General features: G+C 54.5%; 2 protein-coding genes across 12 annotated transcripts in view; one reads left to right on the top strand and one right to left on the bottom strand.

Annotated features, from left to right (window-relative positions):
• The window catches only part of SZT2 (SZT2 subunit of KICSTOR complex), a 58,969-nt gene extending 38,140 nt beyond the window's left edge, over positions 1 to 20,829 (top strand). For 2 of the 10 annotated variants that reach the window (XM_065673572.1, XM_065673570.1), the window contains exons 50-73: positions 2,612 to 2,800; positions 2,910 to 3,107; positions 3,454 to 3,623; positions 3,808 to 3,974; positions 4,389 to 4,486; positions 5,367 to 5,499; positions 5,611 to 5,738; positions 6,012 to 6,142; positions 6,673 to 6,855; positions 7,308 to 7,578; positions 7,788 to 7,867; positions 8,105 to 8,230; positions 9,908 to 10,113; positions 10,236 to 10,329; positions 11,691 to 11,771; positions 12,063 to 12,137; positions 13,181 to 13,246; positions 14,447 to 14,660; positions 14,935 to 15,118; positions 15,423 to 15,545; positions 15,792 to 16,293; positions 16,583 to 16,699; positions 17,111 to 17,179; positions 20,114 to 20,829. In XM_065673572.1, coding sequence (XP_065529644.1) covers positions 2,612 to 2,800; positions 2,910 to 3,107; positions 3,454 to 3,623; positions 3,808 to 3,974; positions 4,389 to 4,486; positions 5,367 to 5,499; positions 5,611 to 5,738; positions 6,012 to 6,142; positions 6,673 to 6,855; positions 7,308 to 7,578; positions 7,788 to 7,867; positions 8,105 to 8,230; positions 9,908 to 10,113; positions 10,236 to 10,329; positions 11,691 to 11,771; positions 12,063 to 12,137; positions 13,181 to 13,246; positions 14,447 to 14,660; positions 14,935 to 15,118; positions 15,423 to 15,545; positions 15,792 to 16,293; positions 16,583 to 16,699; positions 17,111 to 17,179; positions 20,114 to 20,260 — 3,752 coding nt within the window. In that variant the 3' untranslated portion in view covers positions 20,261 to 20,829. The other 8 variants (XM_065673580.1, XM_065673575.1, XM_065673571.1 and 5 more) reach the window with 7 other exon arrangements.
• A 595-nt stretch (positions 20,830 to 21,424) lies between these two features.
• HYI (hydroxypyruvate isomerase (putative)) lies at positions 21,425 to 24,357 on the bottom strand. 2 transcript variants are annotated; one of them, XM_065673584.1, is made up of 8 exons: positions 24,155 to 24,357; positions 23,951 to 24,062; positions 22,786 to 22,900; positions 22,564 to 22,663; positions 22,327 to 22,376; positions 22,063 to 22,132; positions 21,741 to 21,875; positions 21,425 to 21,554 (listed from the first exon to the last, which is right to left on the bottom strand). In XM_065673584.1, the coding sequence occupies exons 1-8, from the start codon at positions 24,348 to 24,350 to the stop codon at positions 21,466 to 21,468; spliced, it is 867 nt and encodes a 288-aa protein (XP_065529656.1). In that variant the 5' UTR covers positions 24,351 to 24,357; the 3' UTR covers positions 21,425 to 21,465. The 2 variants fall into 2 exon arrangements, with proteins under 2 accessions (XP_065529656.1, XP_065529657.1); XM_065673585.1 differs by having other exon boundaries at positions 22,564 to 22,642.
• Positions 24,358 to 24,697: the final 340 nt, after the last annotated feature.

Raw genomic sequence — 24,697 nt, 5'->3', positions numbered from 1 at the left:
TTGTGTTGTGGCTTCAGCTCTCACTCCTCTGTGTGTTTATGTGTGTATGTCCGTTTAGCTGAGCCTTCTTTTTCTTTCTGGCTGGATAAATGAGCAAACAGAACCTGCTGTCCTGGGATGGCAGCTCTGCAGTCCCTGGCTGCTGAGGGTCTGTGTGCTGCCCTGTTGGCTTGCAAGCAGTGAACTCCAAAATCCTGCACCCTTTTTCCCACAGGTCCAAACAGCCATCTCCTCCCTGAGGAAGACAGGAATCATGATGTTTCAGCTGTGGTTTCATGCTCCAGGGTGTAGCATCATCACTCTCCCTGTAGCTATGTCCTGGGGTGGGATGTTCCCTTGCATACCAAGTGACTAGAGTGGCTGGGCACAGTTGATGTGTACTTTCTATTGCAGTGAGCCTGGGTCAGAGGGGTCTCACAGTCCCTCACAGATGGGAGGTAATAGCTCCTTTGTACCCCACCTCTCCATGGAGTGCAATGGTGACTGTGTAGCCAAACTCCAGTGCATCAGGCAGTAAGGTCCTTGGCAGCTCTTGCAAACTTTCCTCTTCCTATAGAGCTCAGGTCTTGAGTCTACTACCTGTTTCTTACTTGCAATCTAGTGATTGCATTTTGGCTTCTCTGCTCTTGTAACAGGTCTGGCAGCCTTGTTCCATGTGTCAGGGAGGTGAGAATTCCTGCTGGTGGGACAGGGGTGCCACCAGCATCACTGTGTCATCACTGTGAGTGCCGCATCATCTCTGCCCCAAGAGACTGAGCCAGTGCAGGGTGCCAAGTGCTTGGTACTTGCTTGGAAAACCAGCTCTGTCTCAGGGAGCACCTACAAATGAGGAGTCTGCTCCTGTGGTTGCTGACCTGGCCTGCTTGAAAGCACTGCTGTGGGAGCACATGGCGCAGGATGAGGACATGGGACATGGTGGTTAGTTGCTCTTATGTTTCCCCTTCAGAGAGAGCGAAGCAGAGCAAAAGTACAGGAATGGATGTGTTAGTGAAATGTGCCAGAGAGGGAGAAGGCTGAAAAGTAATTCCTCCAGTAGAAGGAAGTAACTACATCTTGGTCGACAGTTAGCATCCACTGTCAAGCCAGACAAATGAGGAGTTGTGCCCTTTACTGTTTAAAGAAGGAAAGTCTGCTTGGTAGAGCTCATATTCACTGCCACGTGGAGTGGATTTGTTGCTCTTGATACCTCTGTATTGGCGCCCACATCCTGGAGAGCTGCCCTGCTGCAGCCAGAGGCTGTGGGAGGGCCTCCATGCCCTGCTCTGAAGAGGGCCAGGGCTGAGTAAAGACCTGGTCCCCTCTACCTTTGATAGTTAGGAAATTATGATCTTTACCACTGTTTGTTGGGTAAACTGTTGTTCCTCTGCCTGTCTGGGGAGAGACATGCTGTAGGCTGTTGCAGAGCACCTCTGACGCAAGGCAGTTCCTGTACTTCAAGTGGGGGGGTGCTCATAGGCATCATTTTCTTTCCTCAGTGTGAGTGCACATGAACTGTCCTCTGACTTCAGTGCCCATCTGTGTCCTTTGGGAGCAGCTCTTTCCATTCTAGTGCCCTCCCACTTGTATCTGGCATGTGTATGGTTGCTGCAGCGCTTATGTTTTGTTAGGAATGATGGAGAGCAGGTGGTTGTTTTGCTGATTAGACCTTGACACAGTCTCCCGGGGCTGGATTTGTCTCAACACAAGGAGGGCACCATCCTCCATGCAGGGCTGTGGATCCAGTCAGGTGAAGTTTGGTTGCTCTGTGGTAGCAGAGTCCAGTGTCACTCCCATCCTTGCTGGGATGGAGCGGGACAGAATATGGGCTCAGCAATGCTGTGAAGTTGAGGTTTTTGTCCATGATTTGAACACATCACCCTTTGGCAGTGTTGGGGAGGCTGTGAAGCAAGCATCTTGTTGCTGCCCTGCATCTGAACTGTCCCATTGTGAGTGCAAAGGGCTCAATGTAGAGAGGCTACCAGCACAGCCTGATTTTACTCTGCAGTAACTCCAGGCTAATACTAGGTGTCTGCCTGTTTTATCTCCAGTCCTGCTGGCTGGAGTATACAGGGAAGGCACCTGATCTTGTATGGGTGTACAGTGAGGAGGGCGCTGTGAGTGTGATCTGCAGCAGGTGTCATGTGTACAGTCTTCCGCTGCAGGCACTCAAGGTCCTTCGTAGCCTGGAGAGGACTCCTGGGGGGAGTATCTGGGCTCTGTACTCTGTTTCTGAAGAGGATAGGGATGGTGAGGCCCATCCTGGATCTCTCTGCAAAAAGGCCCACCTGGGACAAATGGAGATACTTTCTCCTTGCATATGGGGGTGGACAACCCAGGAAGCTCCTGCAGGGCAGGGCAAAACCTGCTGTGATTTTGCGGGAGAGAGATTCTTGGAGTGATGGAGACACCCTGTTCCAAACACCATGCTTCTTACCCTGGCTACCCACAGGCACAGCAAGCCCCTGCTCCCCTGGCTGCGTCCTCTCCCATGGGCCCTGCCTGCCACGTGGCACTGTGCAACCCAAGTAGTGACATGACAGTCTCAGGTGTGGGGTGGCAGGTTGCAGGCAGGACTTGCAGAGCTGTACTTGGTGCTGGGCTGACGGAGACTGTCTGGGGCTCTCCCCTGCAGGAATCGCGTGCATTGCCCTGACATTTGTGGATGAGCACGGCAGCCCCACCTCGCTGCCCCATGGGGAGAGGCCTGACCCTCTGAAGCTGCCTTCCTCCTCACCTATCGTGGGCCTGCTGCAGGACATTGACTTCGAAAGCCTCACAGCGGTCAGCAAGCACCAGCCAGAGACTGGCACCCTGCCTTCAGGTACGGAGTGAAACAGGGTACAAGCTGCCAGTTCCCTGCTGCTTCCACACCCCCTGAGGCTGGGGAAGGTAGGAGTGCAGAGCCGTGCAGGACTGCCCTTTCCCCACAGAGCCCCGTGTGCTGGTGCGCCTGGATATCTGGGAGAAGGGCAACATCAGCCTGCTGCAGCTGTCGGAGAAGCTGCGCGGGGCCCTGCGCCACGCGCTCTGCGATGCTGTCATGGAGTTCCTTGTGCTGCCGGCCCCGCTCTGCGTGGAGGCTGCCTGCCCCCTGGGCGCTGCTGACCTGGAGGACCTGAGCTCTGCGGGTGAGAGCCCATCCAGCACGGCCACCTCGAGCGCACTGCCTGGCCCACAGGAGCTGGGCTGTGCGGGGGGACTCAGGTTTTGGGGGCTTGGAGGGAGGAAGCTGCTCTCCCCTCTGCAAGATGTGCTGTGGAGTGTCTCAGAAAGAAGCATCACGGAAATTAGGGTTGGAAAAGGTATTTAGAGGTCTGTGCGCTCCCCAAGACTGAACGCACTTTGCTAGATGTTACTGAGGGCTCTCTCCCTTCTCTCCAGCCAGGCTCTGGCCAGCCACAGTGGGATACACGGGGACACCAGCACTGTCACAGTGGGAGGCTCTGGAGAGTCTGATTTTCTCTCTCTTCACAGGAGGCTTAAGGAGGACCATGTCAGAGACCAAGGGCCTGGCCCTGGCCACCACTGGGGCTAGCAGGAGCTGTCCTCCACCTTTGCATTTCACCTCTGCCCCTTCATCCAGCTCTGGGGAGCCAGTGACACCCACGAGCAAGCTGGGACGCCGCAGTTTCTGGGACATGCTGGTAATGATGCTGAGGGACCAGTGGGGAGCAGGATCTGTGTGTCCTTGTGGTGTTAAGCCAGGAGGAATGGAGAGGAAGGATTTGGCTGGGGTTGGGAGACCAGGCTGGAAGCAGGAACTTTGGGATCAAGGTACTACCTAGGTGTGCATGTGCGCAGCATTAACTTAGACCCTTCCCCGCATAGAGCAAGGCAGAGTCCTCGGAGCTGGGCAGCCCCAAGACTACTGATGACATTGTGTTGGAGAGGCCAGAAGAGGCTCGCACGAGGAGGCGGCACAAGACTGAGAGTGTCAAGCAGCACCAGAGCCAGGATCGGGCCACAGCCACAGCAGAACTGGAACAGGCACAGAGGCAAGCACAGCCTGCAGGCGAGGCAGCCGGACTGTTGTTCCCCTTCATCTGCTGTACATCACTCCACAGCCTGACATCCTGCTGGCTCTATGTGTCTCAACCCTCTGGACCACATCCCCTTTCCTTCTAGTTTCTCCCTTACACAGCCAGTTAGGGGAGCTGCTTTCCACACACAAAGCCTCAATCTTTATTGCTGGAGTGCTGCTGGCAGCACTGCTCTTTCTCCCTGCCAGAGATCTCTTCTTTGCATTGTGGGACCCTGTGCAGCACCTGACACCCCTATGGCTACTGACAGAGGGGCACGGCTCAAGGGTTGTAACAGCCCAAAGAGGAGTCTCCCCAGGCTCTGCTCTGGAGACTTTTGCGCCTTCATTGCTGTTGACTGATGTGGTGTAACTGTGCTTCTCTTCCCAGGCGCCGAGCCTGCCAGTTGGAAGAAGGGGATGTAGGTACCATGCACCCAATCTTCAATCAAACCTGCCAGCAGTGGATGGCATTCATGAACCATTTGGGTATGTGTCTCAGGCCCCAGCTCCTCCAGATGAGCTGGGAATGGGCCTTTCTATCCAGAGGTTGGAGGGCAAGTCCTCATATGGCATCAAGCCGTCTGTCTTTATCTCTTGCTGATCTCTACTTAGCTATGCACCCTGTCTCTCCCCAAACCTCACTGGAGTCTAGTTGGTCTCATGGCCAGCATCAGCATTACAAAGCTGTGGCAGGAGTGCTGGCATGTGTCTCTGCATCTGAACAAAGCCACTAAGGCCTGTAGTTGCATCTGCCATCCAGGGCTTGTTGGACTTGGCTGCAGTTGCTTTGGAGAGACCTGGGCTCCAACAGCAGCTGGGGTAGGGATTTAGCTCCCAGATGTAGCAGGGAGGGAGGATGTGAGCCTCTGCAACATGCTCTGGGGCTGTGAAACTGCATGAGAGACCCCAGTCTTGCAGGGAGAGTAGGAGGGATGCTCTTCATATCGTGGCATTTGGGTCTGTGTATCTGCCCTGTTGCTGCTTTCTGGATACTTCTCACTTCAGTGTTTGTACATCCTCACACCTCCAGCTGGCAAGGTGCAGCTGTCCTCCTCCTCCTATGAGGAGTAAGCCAGGGACCAAGGGAGGAATAAAGGGCTGTGCTCAGGGTATGCAGGGAGTTTGGTTCAGGTCCCACTTCAGACCAGAGCCTGAAACCGGTGGTTATTTCAGCCTTTGTCGTCTTCTTCATATAAAGTCCTTGTTCTCCAGCTCTGCCTGTCCCAGTCTCTGGCAAGGCAGGAACTGGGCCTGTTTGGGCAGCAGCCTGCAGTGGGGCTCCCTCAGCCCTCTCTGCTGCCCAGGTGCACAGGGCTTGGCTCTGGGTCATGTTGGCAGGTTGTCCTACACTACTTCTTGCATGTAGGGTGCCCGTCAGTGCAGCAGTGCTCGGTGGAGATTGTGTCCCGTTTCCTCCTGTCCTCCATCCTGGTGGAAGTGGTGAGCCTGGTCACTACCCTGGCAAGTGATACCACTGTCAAGGTGTTTGAGCAGATCTGGTGAGTTACTCGGGTCACGGGGCTGTTTGGCACCAGCAAATGCCCATCAGGTGTGCCACCCTCTACTCCATGGCTCTACTTGTCAGCCACCTTTGGTGCTCTTCTCTGCAGCTGTCATGGTGGCTCAGCATTCCTGCCTTATAAGCCTGGACAGAGTGCCAGCCCTCGCCCTGCAGCTGTCAGGCACTTCATTCTGCTGGGACGCAACTTCCAGCAGTGGCGGTGCAGCACGGAACAGGGTGAGTGCCCAGATGGGGTCCTCCAGACGATGTGTTGGGGGCTCTTTGGGGTGGGAGATGTATGAGCAGGGTTCCCCTCCTTGCTGGGACAGGCTGCTTGTGCCTGGGGGTGGGCAGTGGGTTGTCTGTTTTCAGCTCCTGAGACCTTACTCTCAAATATGTCTGTAACTGCTTATTTCAAAATGAATCGAGCAGTACTGTGCCACATTAATGATGTGGGATGGAAGAGTAGGATGAAGTGGTACTGAGGGTCATAACTCTGGCTTCCTGCAGCTCACAAAGGGCTCCAGCGCTTTGAGGCCATGGAATTCACTTCAGCAGAGAGAGGCTCTGATCCCAGCCTTGTTGGACGAGATCTGGTACCGCGGCAAAGATTCCTTTTTATGGAGATCATTGATAAAAAGGTAGCTATGGTGCCTGTGTGGTGTCTCCTAAAAGGCAGGCTGTTCCAAACTGGCCCAGGGATAGAAAGCAGAGAGGAAGAGTGCCTTTACAGGCACTCCAGAGGAGCTGTGCAGGATGTTTCTGTGTGCCACATGCAGAGCTGGGGGCTCCCTGCAGCACTCAAGAGTGCCAGGGAGCAGCAGCCTTTGCTGTTTCTGACTTCAGCTGCCCCACTGTTGGACTATAATTGCTCTTTCCCTATCCTCAGCAAGGCCCACATCAGGCTGGGCGCTTGCACTGACAGCACAAGTACCACCACACTGCTGTGGCTGTTAACAGTGGGACTCTGAATGAGCTGTTGCCAGTCTCCCTGTCTGAGCCTTGTCGCCTGAAAGTGGCTACAAGTACCATGCAGAGCACCTGATACCTCCCTGTATATACATATGTATATACAGTGAGGTATATAGTATATATATCTATGTATATAGCCTCTGTCACTATGCAGGCCCTCTCTGAGTGTGTTCTTCAGCCTTCCTCCTCCTCTCTCCAGCTGACGCTCTACACCTACAACTGGTCCCCAGACCTGGGGGCCAACCTGAACTGCTCCCTTACTCGCCTGCTGCAGTGGCAGAATGCCCGGTCCCATATTGTGCACTGCCTGATCAGCCAGAAACTGGGACTTTTCCACCACCACTGCTTCATGGACACGCCATGGCATGAGGACAGCAAGCAGGTAGGGCACCCTGCTGGGCAGGGCAGTTCTTTCCTCTTCAGGAGGGGCCTTGTCAGTGCAGGGTCTGAGGAAGGTTGTAGGCACTTGTGTGCTTTTGTGTGCTGGTTGGCAAGGCATTCTCAGGTGCTCACATGTCCTGACTGTGGTTGTGTCTGGTCAGGCTGTTGCTGCCTGCTCTTGAAGACAGACAGAGGTGGAAAGGGAAGCCAGGTCTTGTGGCTGGCAGCACTTGGTTGTAAGTGAATTATTTAGGGTGGAGGAGTCTGGGGAATGGGCTTCCCATTGCACAGTGGGGCCATGTTGGGCCCAGACCTGCTCTCCTTGGGACTGGTGATGGAGAAGGTTAACAGAGATGTCTGCAGATGGAAAAAAATGTGTTTACTCTGTTCTTGTGAGTCCTTGGTCCAAAGCTGGCAGTAAGGAGGCTTTCATGGCTGTGTTTGCCTGCTTAGGAGCCAAATCCTTTCCTGAACTCCACTTTGGAGGTGGATGCACTGATCCGGAGCTCCAGTCCCCCACCTAGCAAGGAGCAAGGCCGGCTGAGCAGCTCTGCCCGCAGCCTGCCATCTCTGCACTTCCATCCTGATGTGGTACCGTTTGATGAAGCTCTGCGGGATGTTACCACCATCAAGAGAATACCCCATGGGCCTGAGTCGGGACCTTTTGACCCTGTGTCTTGGCATGGGGCCCAGTTCCTGGAAATCAAGAGCATGGAGAGGAAAGGTACAATAAGGGGGCTGTCACAGGCGTATGCCTAATCATCTTGCTCCTGGAAAAGTTGCTCAGAAAGAGCAGAATAAGAGTTCTCAGCTCCTCCTCTCAGGATGCTGTGAGAGAATGGTTTATGGCCTACATAGGGTGGGATTGAAGGTGGGGGTAGCAATACTTAGGGCTGTGGCTTGATACTCTTGTGGTTGCTCTCTTTCCTTTAGAACTGGAGAAGCAGATGAAGATTGAAAATCTCTTTGTTACCTGGCAGCAGAGATCAGCACAGTCCAACATGCCTATCAGTGTGAGTGCAGCCCTTGTGAGCGGCAGGCTGGGCCTTCTTACCGTGCACTGGGACCACCAGTTTCCCATAGCAAAGGGGAGCACTGGCACTCAAGAGCAGGCTCATATGCTGGGGATGGCATTTAGCATCAAGCTGTCTGCTTGAACTTCTGGAGTTGCTGGTCTCTAAGCACCACAGCTTGTTCCCAGGCTTGATGAGGGATGTGTTCTGTAACTGTGTTCCTCTTGTGCTATGCAGCTGGCAGACCTGGAGACCCTAAAGCAGTCCTCACGCCTGGTTCACTACTGTGCTACACCCTTACTCTTTGACCCAGCCTTCCGGCAGCAAATCCAAACTGACCAGCAGGGCAAGGTCGAGGGGAAGGTGAGTGTCAGCAAGTTCCAGTGGGGTTGGGCTTTGTCTGCTGGAGCAAAGGACAGCTTTGCAATCCTTTCCCAAGACAGGGCTCCTCTGAACTCACCTGTGTATTACAGGATGAGTTTGCACCCTCTAAGATGGAAACTGAGATCCTTAGGTCCTCAAAGCCTTTCTTCAGCAGCCACACCAACCCTGGGGAAGACTGACTTGCTTTTTCTACCCAGAGAATTCAGGGTTGAGCTTAGCAGAGACATCAGAGAACACAGTCTGGTACTGATCCACTGGGGAAGCAAAACTTCCCCTTATGCATTCAGCAGCCAAACATGGTAAACCTTTCCTGGACCCAGCAAATAGCTGGAACAATTGAAAGCAAACCAGCTGAATCCTGAGCAGGTTGCAACCTGACAGACTCTAACCGGTGCAGATCCTGTACCGGCTGTTCACGGTCTCTGTATGTGTGAGAAGGGAAGAACAGGCTGTTGTAATTTATCAAAATGTCAAAAGGATTCTGACAGGGTCTTTAAGCAGAGGTTGCTACAGAAATTGAGTACGCGCAAGCGAAAGGAAAAGTATCATCACAGGATGAAAACTTCACTTTGTTTTTGCAACAGGGCAAAATGAAAATTGGTTATTCAATTTGAAGAGTCTGGCAGCAGGGGTTTCAAGGTTGTGCAGTGGGTTCTGTATCTCCAAATCATTTATCGCAGTACGTATAAGAAGCCAGGCTTTCCAATGCTGTATGGCTGTTCAGACAGGTCAGAACAGACAAAGACTGCAAGAAACTCAGGAGGGACTTGAGTAGCCTGTGAAATGAGAGCAATTGTGGGAGCTGGGACCTAGTTCCCAGTAAAACAGAGCACAATGGGGAGAGAAATTTGAACTCCTCCTGTATTGTACTCTAACTGCACAGCCTATACAGAGCAGACAGGTTAGTGAGTTTCTTCAATTCATGAACAGTTGGATACAAAAAGCAAACCATTTAGAATACAGCAGAAAGGGTGGTGGTATTATGGGTGATATTGCAATACATTCCTAAAATACTAGTGTTTTAAAGTCTTCATCTGAACAGTAAGTGTGAGACTAGAGAGACTTGGAGAAGGTCAAACAGCTGCAAGTAAAAAGACTGCTCCTGGAGTAGGTGAATGAAAGGCCAGATAGGAATATGTAGAAGAGCCACAGATTTGAAGTAGATCAAGAAAAGCAACCTCAGAGATAGCACAAAGACAAGGATTATTCAGCACATCAAGAGGAGAACTGGAAATGGTTAAAAGAAAGCACTGTTCCTTTTCAGTGCTACTGAACTACTAGTAAATCCTGAGAAGCTAGCAGAATTCATAAGGGGATTGCAGTCTTACCATGACAGTAGGAGCTGAGGCTCTGTTGAACCTTGTGTGAACCAGCTGTGAGCCATTAGCACTTTGTGGAAGCCATTCTGTGGGGGAAGATGTGAATTCTCCCCTTCTGCCAGGGCACATTTTCCTGCAGTCTGTTGCAGTTGCTGTTAGGTCAGTCCATGGCTGGGTAAATCTTGGACCTTGTGTTTCAGCATGCGCACTAGGGCAGTGTTTGGGGAACCAGCTGTTAGTGCTCTCTGCTCAACCAGGACACTTGGTGGTGTCCCAGCAAGTGCCACCTCGGGGCCAGTCACCAGAGGTCCCCTTAGGAAACTCTTTTCTCTTCCAGAAGCGCCACCGCTCCAATGACTCCACAGCTTCAGGGAGAGACCGCAGCCACAGCTGTGACTCTGCAGAGGCGCTGCCTTGCAAGGTGAAGGAGGAGCCCTGGCTGCAGGAGATGTGCAATGCCTTCCTGCAGCAATACATCCAATACCTGCAGAGCATGGGCTTCATTTTGGTCCAGGTGCGGCCACCCTCACCCACCACTCGCAGGTCAGTGATGTTCTGGGAAGCCTGTTGTTGGAGCAGGGCCCACACACTGAGCCATGCCCTGGTTTGACACAACAGGAGATGTTGGCTCCCCTGCTCAAGGCTGGTTTTGCTGTCATTTCCAGTAGCACAAGCCGGATCCGAGCTCTAGCAGCCATGGGTGTAGAGGGAAGAGGGTCCTTTTCCTACACGAAGCCAAAAACAGAGGGGAGTCCAAAGGTGAGTATGTGTTTATTAGAGGGGTGGAATGGGATGGAAGTCAGGCTGTAGAGTGGAGCTGTCGTTCTGGTTGGCTTTTGAATCAGTGTCAGGCAGAAGGATGTGAAAGAACAGAGAAGATGCCAAATTCAAAAGAAGTCTGTCCAGACCAGCGCTGTCTTTGGGATGCTGGGTCAAATGAGACCTCCTTGCCCTTCTGTGTGTCCTCTGCAACCCTTGGAGCCCTCACCTGGGACTGGGTAGAACCAGGAGAGCAACAACCTGCAGGGGGCTCAGAAGCAGAACAGGGTGATCTGAGACCAGGACAACTGCCTTTGAGTGTGATTCTAGAGGTTTACCTATCAGAGAAGCCTCAGCATCTATGGTTAAGGGCAACTCTGCGGCAAAAGGATCTTTAGTTAGAGTGAGATAAATGCTGCAGTTAAAGAGGTCAGAGAAGATAAAGCTGGAATGGCTCTAATGTGAGAGCAGGCTGGGGGTTCTGATGTCTAAAGAAGTATCAACTAGAGAGGAAAAGGACAGCTCTACCAAATTGCAGCTAATCTGGAAAGGGATTGACTCCTTGCTGTCTTACTTGATGCAACACTTAGACACCATCAATTGAAAGTATTGGGAGCCAGTTTCAAAGCTGAAGGGAGTGTTTTCTTTATGCAGCAGGTAACAGTGTTCATTTTCAAAAGGTTTTGTGAGCACTCAGAGCTTACTGAGTTTTGTGAATGTGAGCTTACAAGAAAGAATAGGCAAATACCTGGAAAAGGAATCAATCAGAGTCACTAGATAGGCAGAAATCACCTGTGGCTCATGAAATCACCCAGAGATGGTAGAGTAAATAGCATTTGCTCACCCTTTTCTGGCACTTCCCTGGGTTGTGGGCAAGACAACGCCTTACAGTTAAAACAAGAGAGCAATCCACTGGGATATTACTGAACAGGGGGTAAATGAATTTGCTGGCAGCTAAGCCCTGAGTCCAAACTGGATATCTCTGATTCCTGCTGTGTCAGGCAGATGTGATGGTGTGGGGAGAGCTCAGCAGGGAGAGGTGGGAGTGAGGTTTTCTGGGCAGCATCACCCCTCTGCTCACAAGATCCTCAAACTCTAAAGATACCCTGTCGTGAGCAAGCAGGAGGTGAAGGCAACAGTGTGCCTGGTGTGCTCTCTCAGAGGCTGTTTATTAGGTTAGTTAGAACTCTTTTCACAGTCAGCTCTGGCATGTCTGCCTTCCTCTCTCCAGTGAGGGTGCTCAGCTGCACGCTCCACTATTTCTACCTATGCCACAGAGCCTCATGGCAGCCTCACACCCTGGTATGTGGGCTGCTCTCCTGTGTGAGATAGCTTCTTCAGCTTTGTCCTTCTCTTCGCAGAGCACAAGCCCTGCTGTTGCCACTTATCATCTACAGAGAGCCCTTCCAGGTGGGATTGTGCTGATGGAGTTGGCCTTTCAGGTAAGAAAGAACAAGAAACAAAGTATGATGTCTGTGTGTTCAGGGACAGTCTCCAGAGCAGCAAGAGTTCTCTGGAGGTGGGGCTAATAAAAGATACAAGGGCTCAGCACTGGGTAGGATGCTCTGTGCTCAGCTGTGTATTGGTCTGGCTGGCTTAGTTCAGACAAGAGGGGAAGCAAAACATGGAGCAAGAGTGTGTGGGATCCATCCCAGAGGGTGAAGCATGCGGGCTGTTCTCCTTTCCTGGAGGGGCCCAAGGCCTGTGCTGTGCTCATGTGTTCTCTCCTCCAGGGCTATTACTTCTGTGTGAAGCAGTATGCACTGGAGTGCTCACGGATCCCCATGGGCCAGTCTGTAAACTCTCAGGTAATGGCTTTGCAGGCACAGCTAAGGGACAGGGTCTGCTTTGGGGGAGCAGTGATCTCTGGGACAGACTGGGCATTTCAGGTGTAGCAAGTTCTGAAGAGCTCTGCTTCCTCCTCATGGAAAAGCAGAACTGCACAGAGCCTTCTGCAGCCAAATGCCCTCCATGGCATGCTGCTTGAGCAGATCTGCACTGGAGTGCAGTGAAAGGGGTGGGAGGTTTGGCAAGAGGATGACTCTTGTCCTGGCTTGGGGAGCAAGACAGAGCAGACTGGGGAGGAATAGGAGCAATTCTGGCAAAGATGACTGCTCCCAGGAAAGTTCGTGCATGGAAAGCCAGAAGTGCTCTGCTTCTCTTGGAATGGGAACAGGGATGTGTTAACATGCATGGCTGCCATTCGCCAGAGATCATTTTCTGCACTATGAGCCCTGGTTCTTGATGCCTCTGTGCCTTACTTGCAACACCATGGGGTTGCCTGCTCCCTTCTCTTTTGGTGTGTCAGGGTGCCTCATGCCTGTCCCCAGGGTACTGGGTGGCTGCCTTAAGGTTGGTCAGCCCCAGCCTGTCTGAGGCAGGAAGCACGCATGACCATACCATCCTTTCTAAGGTGGCTCCGTAGCAAGGCTGCATCTTATATATGCTGAGTGGCTTTCCTAAGTTTAGAGCCTGCCTTGCCTGAAGGTTTTCTGAGCCTTTCTTGGCAAGCCTGCACATGCACAGGGCAGGGTTACCAAGCTGCCTCTGGCATTGCAGGGCACATCCAGGCTCTCTCTGGCTGACTTGGGAAGAGGCTTTGCTGGTTTTGCAGCGGGAGGGGATGGTCCTGGGGGCAGCGGGCAAGAGGTGTGGGGCTTGCTGCAGAGGCCTGGCCAGCCTTCCCACACGCTGGGAGTAGCCCAGAGTTCCCCCAGGTGGAGCAGTTGAGCTTCTCTACCCCTTCTCTCCTCGTCTCACCCTGAGCCTGTGCAGGACAGGCTGGATGCAGGAACAGGGCTGGGCAGTGCCTTGTCTCTCTTCCCACTGGCTGTGCATCTCTCTCCATCAGGGCACTCTTACAGCCAGAGCTCGCAGCAAGAGCTGCATGGGACCCAGCTCCGTCTCTGAGTCTGCGGTACGTCCTCTCCTCCCACTGCCATGCTGAGCACGGCAGGACCTGCCAGTGCAAGGCTGAACCTCCCAGTGGCTGTGCTTCCGCCCCTTCCTGCCCAATGCCTGGCTGCAGGAGCTGCCTCTTGCCTCCTGTGCCAGTGCCTTCCATAATAATACTTACCACAGCGGACAGCACAGCTTGGGAGGAGGATGGGGTGGGCCCCAGGTGTTGGCATGGGGGCAGCACCTTGTGTTTCTTGCTTTTTGTCCTGCTTTTCCTGGGGCAGAGGGATAGGCTCCTCTCAGGGCTCATCCTGGCCATGCAGGATGTCCTCTGGCTTGTGGCAGCAGCAATGCAGGTGGTGCAGAGAGCAAGGACAGCCTGTTCTCCTGCCAATGCCTCCTGCCTGCTGGTTTTCCCTGCTTGCCCCCTTCTTAAACTGAGGGATTATGATGGGGGTCAACTGCCCAAAGGTATCAGAGAGCCAAAAGATATAAACGTGTGCCCCTGGCATGTGGGCAAGGTTGAGGCCTTCACCAGTGCTGTTCCCTGGCGCAGTAGCTGCATTTGTGCTGGGTTTGTGGCCAGGAGTGAATGTGTGAAGGCTAGTACTGCATCAGTGAACAACCAGTACGCTGTGCAGAGGTGATGGCCATGTGCTGGACATGAGTTTGCACTCTCTAAGATACTGAGCACAGGGCATTAGCAACATTGCTGTAGCCCATCTCTGGGTCCAGCTACTCCCCACAGGCTGCCTTCTGCTCTTAAGGGACATTCAGAGAGTCAGGCTTTGCCTGTAGATCCAGAATGTGCTGGGGCTCCAGCCCCAGTGTGTACTGTTCATGCTCAGGGACTAGGCAGTTCAGAGCAGCACTCAGCTGAAAGGAGGACGTGTCTTCCTTCACAGCCATGTGGCTTTCAGCTCAGGAGGAGGGGTGAACCTCATGCCGAAAGGGGAGGCAGTGCTGACCAGTCGGTGCTGCTACTGGAGACCAGGAGTGGGGTCAAGTATGAAAGGAGCCACCAAGCTGGATCCCTTGGGGCCAGGCCTGCAGGTCTGCTATTTGCACTGTGCATACAGCTTCTCAGCTGCATCCTTTTCTGGTGTTGGGGCAGGGGTGGCTGCAGCTGGCTCTGCTGTGCCTTGCTGTCAGCAGGGCTTTGCAGACGGGTGTGAGGTGCCTGGTATCGTTCCTGCCTTGACTCCCTGTCCCTCCGCAGCTCTCTATGCTCTTCACAGAGGAGTGTGACAAGGTGCGGGACCTCATGCACGTGCATTCGTTCAGCTACGACTTCCACTTGCGTATAGTCCACCAGTACCTGCTGGGCTCCCACATGACTCTCCGCCAGGGCTACCACCTCACCAGCTTCCTGGAGGATTTCATTGCCCACCACACTGACATCCCCAAATTTGGCCGCAACCACGTTTTCCAAGGTGTGTAGCTCAACACATGATCAGTCTGGGGTCGATCGCCGGCAAAACTTGACAAAAGGTTTCCAAATGCTTTACAAATAAACCTGACCTTTGAAGTATCCAGGGAGGTGACAGGGAGAGGGTGACATGAGGGGCTCAGCTCTAGGGGAAGTCTTTTGCTTCCCTGTTGTGGAAGGGAAGTGGATTGCTCTGTTCCCCAGAGTAGTTTGCAGGACACTGCTCTGCCCAGAGCACTGGGTGTCTCCTGTGGTAGCAATGTGTCCTCTTCCACCAGGCACACTGGCTCTGCCCACCAACATGATCACTGCACACCAACTGTACAACTACATCGCAGACCACGCCAACACCTACCACATGAAACCCTTGCGCATGGCCCGGCCAGCCGCAGGCAGTGACAACAAGAAGGGGACACCCGGCACAGAGCAGAATGAATATGCCCTGGTCTCCATTTGGAACAGGTGAGTGCACCTGCTGGAGCTGCCCAGGATGGGTGGGCTCCCCACAGTCCTAGGGACGCTGGCCCAAGGCAGCAGCAAAGCTGACTTGCTCATAGTGCCAGGCAGCAGTTCTGCCCAGCTTTTCTGAGATGGCCAGCAGGGGTGGTGAGCATGTGTGTGTGTACACATGCATTTGACATCTCCCATAGTACTTCTGGGGACTCCTGCTGTGTTGAATTCCCTATGCCCAATAGTTTTGTTGTGACCAAGCGCTCTTGAGGAACCAAGTGAGGTCCCCTTCATACTGATGTGCTTTTGCTCCCAGCTCTGGCTCCTACAAGGACTCTGAAGGTCTGCGTCATCATGATGACTTTGATGTGTCCCTCCTGGTGTGTCACAGTGCAGCACCGTTTGAGGAGCAGAGTGAGGCAGAGAGACGCATGCTCCGGTGAGCACTAGGTGTCCAGAGACATGATGCCAAAGCTTCCAGGTTGGGGAAGAGGGCCTTGGGAGGGAGTGGTTCTGTCTGGGACATCACAGGCAGGTCTGGTGCTTCACAAGGAACTGGGCAGTGTCCTTGTCTGGGCAGAGAAGGACCCTTATTGGCAGGGACAGAGAGGTCCACGGTCCACTTGCAGCCCAGCTGGGAAGGGAGCAGCCCTTCCCCAGCTCACCAGTGTCTCCTTGCTCTCAGCTTGCGTTTCTACGTCATCATGACGAGCCAGCGGGAGCTCTTTCCCCGGCTTACGGCTGACATGCGGCGCTTCAAGAAGCTGCCGCGCCTGCAGCGGGAGGTGCTGGAACCTGTGGTGGGCCGGGCAGCCTGGGAGGCAGCAGAGCCGGAGACCAGCCTGGGGCGGCAGCAGCCTGAGGAGCGGGAGCTGTGGCAGGACGTGGAGGACAGCAGCGAGTTCTATGCGGGGGGCACACAAGTCAAACTGGGGCCGGGACTCTTCTACACCTCACCGCTCTTCCCCTTGTTGGCCTCTGAGGTGGCCTCAGCGCAGAAGCAGCTCAGCAGCATGGTGCAGCTGGCCAAGTGCCACTGCCGCAGGGACAACCTCTGGAAGCGCCTCTTCCTTCTGGAGCCCCTGGCTTCTGACAAGCTGAAGCTGGGCAAGCTCTCACTGGTGGAGCTGGAGGAGCTGCTTGAAGCCGTGCACGGGAAATCCATTGCTGATGTCGACCCCCAGCTGGTGAGCATCAGGGATGGAGTCAGGATGAACAGCAGCCGCTGTTCTGCTCTGGGGATGGAGTGGGCACCAGGTGAACAGGGCACATCTCTTCCTCCTTGGGGGAAGATAGAGGTAGGACCATAGCTCCTAGCTGGCAGGGAAAGGGGGAGGCTGGATGGACCTGTCTGTGGAGAGTCAGCATGCCTCAGTGGGATGCATCTGATTTGAGGGATGAAGGCTGCTGTAGTATTATGGCTGCTGGTGCCATGGCTAGGGGGAGGCTAAAATCAGCCCTTTTCCATGCCTGCAGGAATGCTTCCTCACCATGACAGTCTCCTGGTACCAGAGCCTCATCAAAGTGCTGCTGAGCCGCTTTCCCCAGAGCTGCCGGCACTTCCACAACACTGAGACTGGCACCCAGTATCTGGTAAGACATAGCCCATGACCTCCCTGCAGCCTCTTTCCCCTGTCCAGAGCCCCTGCCTCCTGTGTGAGCCTCTTACGTGCTGTTAGGATGACATGGGCACCATCACAATGTTGTTCTCTACTCTGCTACTGGTGCAGCGTGAAGTATGTGCTCCTGTGGTACAGCAGGGTCTGTTTGCCTGCCTCCAGGCAGATGGGACACTGCACCTGCAGAGCCTCATGCCATGTGTATCCCCGTGATTGGGCAGTGTCACCTGTGAGCCAGGCAGACTTACATCTTCAAGATTCTATCATGCCACTCGTCCTGCATGTTAGCATGTCCTTGGGTGGGTGCTTGTATCCCTGTCCTGGAGATACAGGACGGTTTGTAGTGCTGTCTTCTTTCCAACCTGTGCTGTGGCCCTCCTGACAGGTCGTGCTCAACCAGAAGTTCACGGATTGCTTCGTTCTTGTGTTTCTTGATTCCCATTCAGGAAAGACGGTAAGAATTTTGGAACGTAAAAGCAGCTATATAGGCTCAGGATGGAGATCTGTTTAGATTCATCCAGCAGTAGCCAACAGCAGGTGCACATGAGGAAAATAAGAGCAGGTCAGGAAGTCTGGAATACCTCTCCTAAATACTGTCACAACATCTGACAATCTGTGGCTCAGGCCCATCCTGAGCTAGAAATGGCATTTCCATTTATTTAATGGTCCTCCATGGATTTGTTTCCTTTGGTTAATTTCTGACATCCATGATCTCCCCTGACCTGCAGCTCCAAGAACAATTACAGTCTAGGTGAAGTCCTTGGATTGTTTTTGAAGCTCCTTCTGCTCTTTTCACATGATGCCCCTTTGTTTGTATATTGGAAAGCAGTAAGCAGTTGATCCTCTTTTTTATTTCACAAGGTTGCTTTTGGATCATGCTCTCAGCTGTCTCTCTGTCCAGACTAAAGAGTCCTCCTGTATTCAGTACAAAGCCGGATCACACTGGGTCTGGCTGCGAGGGGTTGCCAGAGCTGTGGGCTGCACCTACCTGGGCAGAAGGGAAGAGGACCTGCACTCTAAGGGTTCCAGCAAATCTGCATGGGCCTTGGTCTTCACTGGAGTTGAGGGAAAAAATACTCTGCTTTCAGCTATGGTGCCAGGCAGGGTGCAGGATGGGTCCCAGGGTGTGCAGCTCCATGTGAGTGCAGGGGATCTACAGACACCTGAGTTCACAGCGAGGCTTATGCAGAGATTGCAGCGTAACTGATCCCTTTGTAAATAAATCACACTCCATCTTAATAGCTTCCTATAGAGGCAATAGAGGAGGTGGTGGCTGCTGAAAGGCTGCTTGGTGCCTCCTGACACCTGATAGTGAAGAGCTCTTCCCATCTTTTGCTGCAGCTTTTTGTCTTGGCCAGTTCTATCCTCTTCATGCCAGTGGTAGCTCAGAGCTGAAACCGCTCTTCACTGTGCAGGTACCAGCTTCTTCCCTGGTCCCTGAGGTTCATCTCCACGTCTAAAGGTGGAATTTTTGCTAACTCCATGTTGCTGTGTTAAGCAAGATGAGCTCTTAAGCCTCCCTTCCCCAGTGGCATTATTGTCATTCAGAGCCTGTCAGGGCTCAGGACAGCCTTCATAAATATAGGTGTCTGGGACTGCACCCAGTATTCCTGAGGAATCTCAGCAGAGCCCTCAGCGATTGCACTGAGCCTTTTCTGTCCCTGCTCAGTGCTTCTGGTAAATCCTGGAGTGGTATTTGCCTTTTCATGGTCACGCCTCACAGGTCACAGTGTCATTTTGTGCTCGCTGATGTGATACACCACACCTTCCATCACCTCTCCCAGTGACTCCCATCTTACAGCAGAAATCCTTTGTGTTCCTTACCTTGCATTTAATATTCGTCCCATTCCCGTTGCCTCTAGGGCTTTTCTTGCATCATCCCAATCCTCTTTTGTATTAGTGCCTCAAACTTTATCAGCACACTCCTCATCGTGGTGCCAAACTCATTAAAGTACTAGGCAGCATGAGTCCCAAAACGTGTTCTGGAAGAACTCCCATTGGTAACCTCTCTCCAACCCCCTTCCTCCATTTTCAACACTGCCATCTTCACCTTATAATTTTTGTGTTAATTCCTATCTTTGCAGCTTACCTAAATTTCCCATGTGGCACCACATCAAATTCTTCCTGAAGTTCAGATAAGATATACCATGATGCCTTTGTCCAGAAATATTACCTTATCAAAGAGAACTCTAATGTTAGCACATCACTTTGGTAAAACAGAGCTGCATTTTCATCGTGGTTCTTCCTCTCTGAGCCTGCTCAGAAGCCTTGCACAATGCTGGAGTTAGGCTCACAAATCACCTTCTCTTCTCTCGTAAATGATGGTGGTGCATTTGCTGTTTTGCAGTTACATAGCTGCTCTCGTGGCTTTATGAGTTTGTCAGGGGATCCTGGCTACTTGGGAAGAGCAGGGGCAGCCATGAGGGGAAAGGAGGGGTGGTCATGAGGGGAGATCCTAAGAAAATAGGAGGGGCAGCCATGAGGGATGATTGTGAGAGAGAGCAGGGTCAGCCTTGAGGGGAGTTCATGAGGAGAGATCAGGGGTGGCCATGAGGAGTGAGGGAAGTTCATGAGGGGAAAGGTTGGGTGGTTGTGAGGGGAGATTGTGAGGCGAGAGCAGGGGCAGATGAGGGATGGCTACGAGTGGAGATCATGAGCAGGGAGATCTTGAGGGGAGGTCAGTTTGCCCTGAGTGACATGGTTTAGTGGTGGGCTTGGCAGTCCTGGGATGATGGCTGGGCTCGATGATCTTAAAGGTCTTTTCCAAGCTAGTTGATTCTGTGTGCTGTGTTTCAGCTCTGGAGAACATCCAGTCTCTGTCTTGCCTCCATGCTGCTGATCTGAGCACACCGCATCACTCATGCTCTTCTTCTGCCTGCTTCAGCTCCTGCAACCTTCTCTTCTGAGCCCTGTTTTCTGCTCCCCTCTGCCCTCGCCCTGCCTTGTCAGTACAGTCACTGATCAGAATGGAGCAGCCAGCATTTATTTTTAGGATTGCAGTTATTACGTTTAATCTCCTCCCCTTCCCCATTTGTTGCACTCCTACTCTTTGCCTTAGGAGAAGAAATTTCCCTCTGATTTCCCTGGAAGCCCCTATTATTGTGGAGGCAGTAGGATCCCCTCTTCTCCCAAGGCTGCTGCTGGGGGTGGAATAACTGTAGATGCATGGGGGCTGGGAGAGAGTGAGTGGGCAAGTCCTTGCATCTAATTTCTCCAGAAAATTTGGGAAGAGGCTCAGGCATGCTCTGTCACAGCAGGAGGCGCTAGGTCAGTGCCATTGGCATTTTGGCATTTATCCTAGTACCTGCCTGCCACTGCCAAAAGAGTGCCCATGCACCTGGCACAGTGCTTGTCTGAATCCTTCCCCTGACCTGTTCCTCCCTCTCAGCAGAGCCTCACCGTGGTTTTCCGGGAGCCATTCCCAGTGCAGCCCCAGAACAGCGAGAGCCCCCTGCCACAGCTTGTGTCCACATACCACCACCTGGAGTCGGTTATCAACACCGCCTGCTTCAACCTCTGGACAGGCCTGCTCTAGCACTGGTACCCACATCCTGGAGACATGTGTACCACACCTCCTGGTGTGGCTGTGCCGTGGGTCACCATGGGGAAGAACAGGCTCCGGCACCACAGGCAGCGCTGCTGGTGGCATGCGAGGGTGCTGAGCTGAGGAGCCTGGGGATATGCACCTCCATGCATCGCTGGCTGGCTGGTGTGGCCCTCAGTGCACTGTTGTCAGTGGATTTGATACTGAATGACCTTGAACTGAACTGCAAGGGCAGGAGTTTGGCTGCTGTGGCTTGGCTGAAGCGGAGCGATTCTCAGGGACACAGCTTTGGCACCTGCAGGTGAGTTCTGCCTGCCGGGAAGGCACGGAGGAGAACATAGAGCACCGGTTCTGCACAGGGCAGCACTGCACACTGCTCTGGCTTGAGGTGGAAAGACTTCAGGGCTCTGAGCAGTGAGGCTGTGCACTTCTGTCCCTTTGCTTTCATCAGGAGAGCACTAAAGGGAATAGGAAGGGTGAACTGGACCAGGGGAAGGTTTGCTGGAGATGTACATTAAAGCCATTGATGTCTCTGTGAAATAAACTGAACCAGATTCCCACTCTTGTGCTGTAGGCTAGGATGTGTAAAGCCTCTCACAGGGAATGCAGAGGCAACCCTGGCTGCAGGACTGGCTGGGTTTGCTCTAGAGTCTCATACTTGCTCTGGAGCAGAAGCAGCAGGCCAGGCATCCTGATGTCTGTGGGCAGGCAGCCCCCAGCCTGTTACCTTGGTTCAGGCAGCCTGTGAGGAAGCTGCTTGTTTCTCTCTGCTGCAACGTCCGTGCTGGGCACTGGCAGCAGCCTTGAGAACTGCAGGACTTGGAAGCCCAGAGTCCTCTTCCCACAACTGAAGGCACCAGCTGGAACTGGACTGGGAAAACTTGCGTTTCCCTAGGAGTGAATGCTCCCCTCAGCAGGGGAGACTGGAAACCTCTCCCTGGATCCCCTTGCAGACTGGAAATGAAAGTTCTGCTCTGTACCTGAAGTCACCCAAGCCACCCCCAGATACGACATGCTGGAGATGGTACTTGGGTAAAGGTCCAGCTGCTTGGGCTGGCCCAGTAGGGCCTGGGGAAGGGAATGCTCCTAACATTGCCTTAGGAATCATTCTGCCTACCACCACTCCCTAGTCATAAGAGAAGACACATGCTCCTCTACCAAGCCATTGCTTTCACTTTTATTCCAGCAGTTTCCTTTTACTCTGTTGCCTTGCTGGTCCCACCATGCTGCAGCCCTCGACTCTCCCAGTATGACCGCAGCCAGCCCAGACCTTCCAAGGTGTCTCCTGCAGTGACAGACAAGGTTTCCTGCTGGCACCCCAAGCAAGCTGGCGCAGCTTATGCTGTGGGCAAGGTTCTCATCCCCAGGCAGGGACTCTGCCCACAACCTGCCTGTCTTTGCACAGTACCCAGCCAGCTGGTCTGTACTGGGACCTGCCCATGGGGCTCAGACCACCTGCAGGTCCACTCACCTTTCGGAGCATACTCGCACCCCACGTAGCCAGTGTAGCCAAGGGCCTCCAGGAGCTGGAAGATGTAGGGGAAGTTCAGCTCCCCAGGGCTGTCGGGCTCATGCCGCCCTGGCACCTGTGCGATCTGGATATGACCTAGGGAGGGAATGGGAGATGCTCTGTCCGAGGCAGCCCTGCCTGCCGCCTTCCTGTAGGCAAGTGATGAGGTGATCCAAGAGCAGTCTGGTGCCTGCAGCCAGCTGTAGCAGAGTGTGGGGCAGGAGGGCTCCATCTCCAAGCCACTCCTGCCCCATGGACACAGAAGAGCTGGTTTGGGCATTACCAATGAGTGGGAAGAATGTCTCCAGGTTGCGTGACAAATTCCCATCCATGATCTGGCAGTGAAAGAGATCCTGTGGAGAAGAGAGTAGACAGTGCAGCTGTTCAGCAGTTAACAGTCAAGGATGGCTGTCTTATGGTCCTTGTCCCTCCCCATATCCCTGGGGGGGGATAACAAGCCCATATCCCCTAGGATTCCCCAGTGCGTTTGTGTAAGGTTCTGTGGTGGAGGGTGAACCCTGGAGATCTTCAATGCTGACTCACTCACCAGCTGCAGCTTCAGGTTGGGCCGTCCCACCTTCTCCAGGATGGCAACAGCTAGGGGTGCAAGAAAAGAGAGACCATCATCCCCAGGCTGGAAACGTCATGGTGAGGCCCTGAGACCTTCCCCTCCTTCATTAACTGTGCTCCCCCAGCACCCCGCTGCAGGTGAGGCAACCACCTGCCTTTCAGACTTGGGGGGATCCTTCTCTTCCCTTGCAAGGGACTCTGGGGAGGGATGTACCTTGGTGCGGGGTGTTCAGATAGTAACGAGGGTCAGTGATGCGGTTGTTAATAGGCTCCACCAGTCCAATCATGTCTTCCTGTAACACGGCAATGTCGCACTACAGAACACCTGTCACCTCGGCAGCAGTGAGAGCTCCTTCCCCATGCCAGGCAGGTGGGGGATTCTCCATCTTGGTGCCCTAAGAGCTGCACCCATGGAGCAGGACCTGTTCCCGCTTACCTGGGCCAGGAGGTCAGCAGCATATCTGAGGTTCTCAACAAAGGTGGTTTCCATCTCCGCTGCCACTGCTGCCCGGTCTGCACCCTGGGGAACGCGCCCAGCCATCAGGTGGATCCTGCAGACACAGAGATCAGCCACAGGCAGCAGCTCCAGTATCCAGGCGGCGGGTTGGGCCTAATACATCTTCCTCTGCCAATGGAAAGTGGGGCCAGGCTGAGAGGGCAGACACAGAAGGGGGTAAGAGGAACCACGTCCCATGCAGGGGGCACAACAGGCAGCCAGCAAACTGCAGGGACATAAACCATCCCACCTCAGAATGCAGAGGGACCTCTGAACCTTTTGCCTGACCATTGTAGACCTTGGTTCTTCCCTCTTTTGCCAGCTGCCTCCAACTCTTTCAGCCTGAGACTGGAGCTTACTTCGGGTGTCGCTCCTGGGGCTGCCCTGAAGCCGCTGTGATGGGCGGCAAGCATACATCAGGGATGGGATAGTGGCCAGTGCTGGACTATGCCAGGCTGTGTGCAGGATGCATGGCTGGGGGGAGCAAGGCTCTTCAGCACCATTTAGGCGAGGCATACACTGGAACCAAAAGCCTTTTCAAGCTGCCTGTTACCAGAGAACGTAAATGGGTCTGGGCAACCCCTTGCCTGCTGGCCCATGCCAGCTTTGGACTGTGTTTCTAAGAGAAAGAATGATGCAAAGTAAATGGAATCAAAGGGCCACGTTGGTTCTCTGGAGGGGGTTGTGCCAGGCTAATTGCATCTCTTACAGTGTCTCCTCTATGCTGTAATCCATAAAGCAACTGTTGTGTCTTGGAGGAAAGGACTGGTATGAGTGGGGAGAAAAAAGGGAGGATTATCACGGGGACTGGCACAGGGCAGGGTCAGCCAAGCGTGCTTGGCAGCTTTGGGTCAGCTCCCAGAGAGCACATTTAAGACTATGGCACCGCAGCCAGGCGTCTGCAATGAAACGGCCCCAGCCCGCTGCGGCCCTGCAGAGGCTCGGTGACCCGGCGGGCTGCAGGCGCAGCAGTGCAAAGGGCGAGCTGCGCTCCCGAGAAAAGCTGGAGCAGGAAGGCTGCAGAGCAGGGCTGCAGCGCAGGGCTCCGGTGCCGCGGGTCGGAGCAGCCGAGGCGCCGCAGCAGCGGGGTCCCGCGGGCACCTACCTGGGGCAGCCAACCGCCTTGGCGTACCGCACCGCCGCGGCCAGCCCCTGCCGGAAGGCAGCCTGCCGCCCGGGCACGGCCGCCAGCCCCATCTCGCCCGCCTCCTGGTCTCCTAGAAGAGAGCGGGGAAGGGATCAGCGGCACCGGGGCACCCCCGCGACCCCCGTGTGCCCACCTCCCGCAGCCCGGGGCACGCGGCGGTACCCGGCGGGGTGTTGAGGAGCACGATCCGCACCCCCGCCCGCTCCGCCGCGGCCCGCAGCGCCTGGGCCGGGCAGCCCGCGGGCCAGGCTGCCTCCGCCGCCCCGAACCCCGCGGCCGCCGCCGCCTCCAGGCGCGCCGGGAGCGCCGGGAGCTGCGGGAACAGCCACGAGAGGTTGGCGGAGAAGCGCAGCGCCATGGCGGGCAGCGGCACGGGCGGGGGCGGAGCTGCGCTGGATGGGGCGTGGCCACGCTGCGATGGGCGGGGCTACGCGGGGTATGGGAGGTGCCGGCTGGGTGTGGGCGGGGTTATGCAGGGTAGAGCCGGGCCGAGCGGGCGCGCTCCCGCGCCGCCGCGTGGAGGGGTTCCCGGTGCAGCCCCTTCGCAGCGCCCATCACCCGTGGCATCGGAGCGGGGCTTGAGGTGAGCCCCTGACGGCTGCCACCCACTGCCCTGCGAGCGTGCAGCGCCGCCACGGCCCCGCTGTGCCGCGGGGTCGGCGGCCCCACGCCGCACCGCAGCAGGCAGAGCCGGGCCCGCGCCGT

This window comes from Lathamus discolor, chromosome 3 (assembly GCF_037157495.1).
Source record: "Lathamus discolor isolate bLatDis1 chromosome 3, bLatDis1.hap1, whole genome shotgun sequence".
Classification (NCBI taxonomy): Eukaryota; Metazoa; Chordata; class Aves; order Psittaciformes; family Psittacidae; genus Lathamus; species Lathamus discolor.
This window is presented reverse-complemented; position numbering and strand designations above follow the sequence as displayed.

Bases quoted from the DNA above. Each gene is read 5' to 3' on its own strand.
- HYI (XM_065673584.1), bottom strand. From the start codon at position 24,350: ATGGCGCTGCGCTTCTCCGCCAACCTCTCGTGGCTGTTCCCGCAGCTC. The intron at 24,063-24,154 runs GTACCGCCGCGT...GCTCTCTTCTAG, and splicing joins GCTCCTCAACACCCCGCCGG to GAGACCAGGAGGCGGGCGAG. The intron at 22,133-22,326 runs GTGAGTGAGTCA...TCTTCTCCACAG, and splicing joins CCAACCTGAAGCTGCAGCTG to GATCTCTTTCACTGCCAGAT.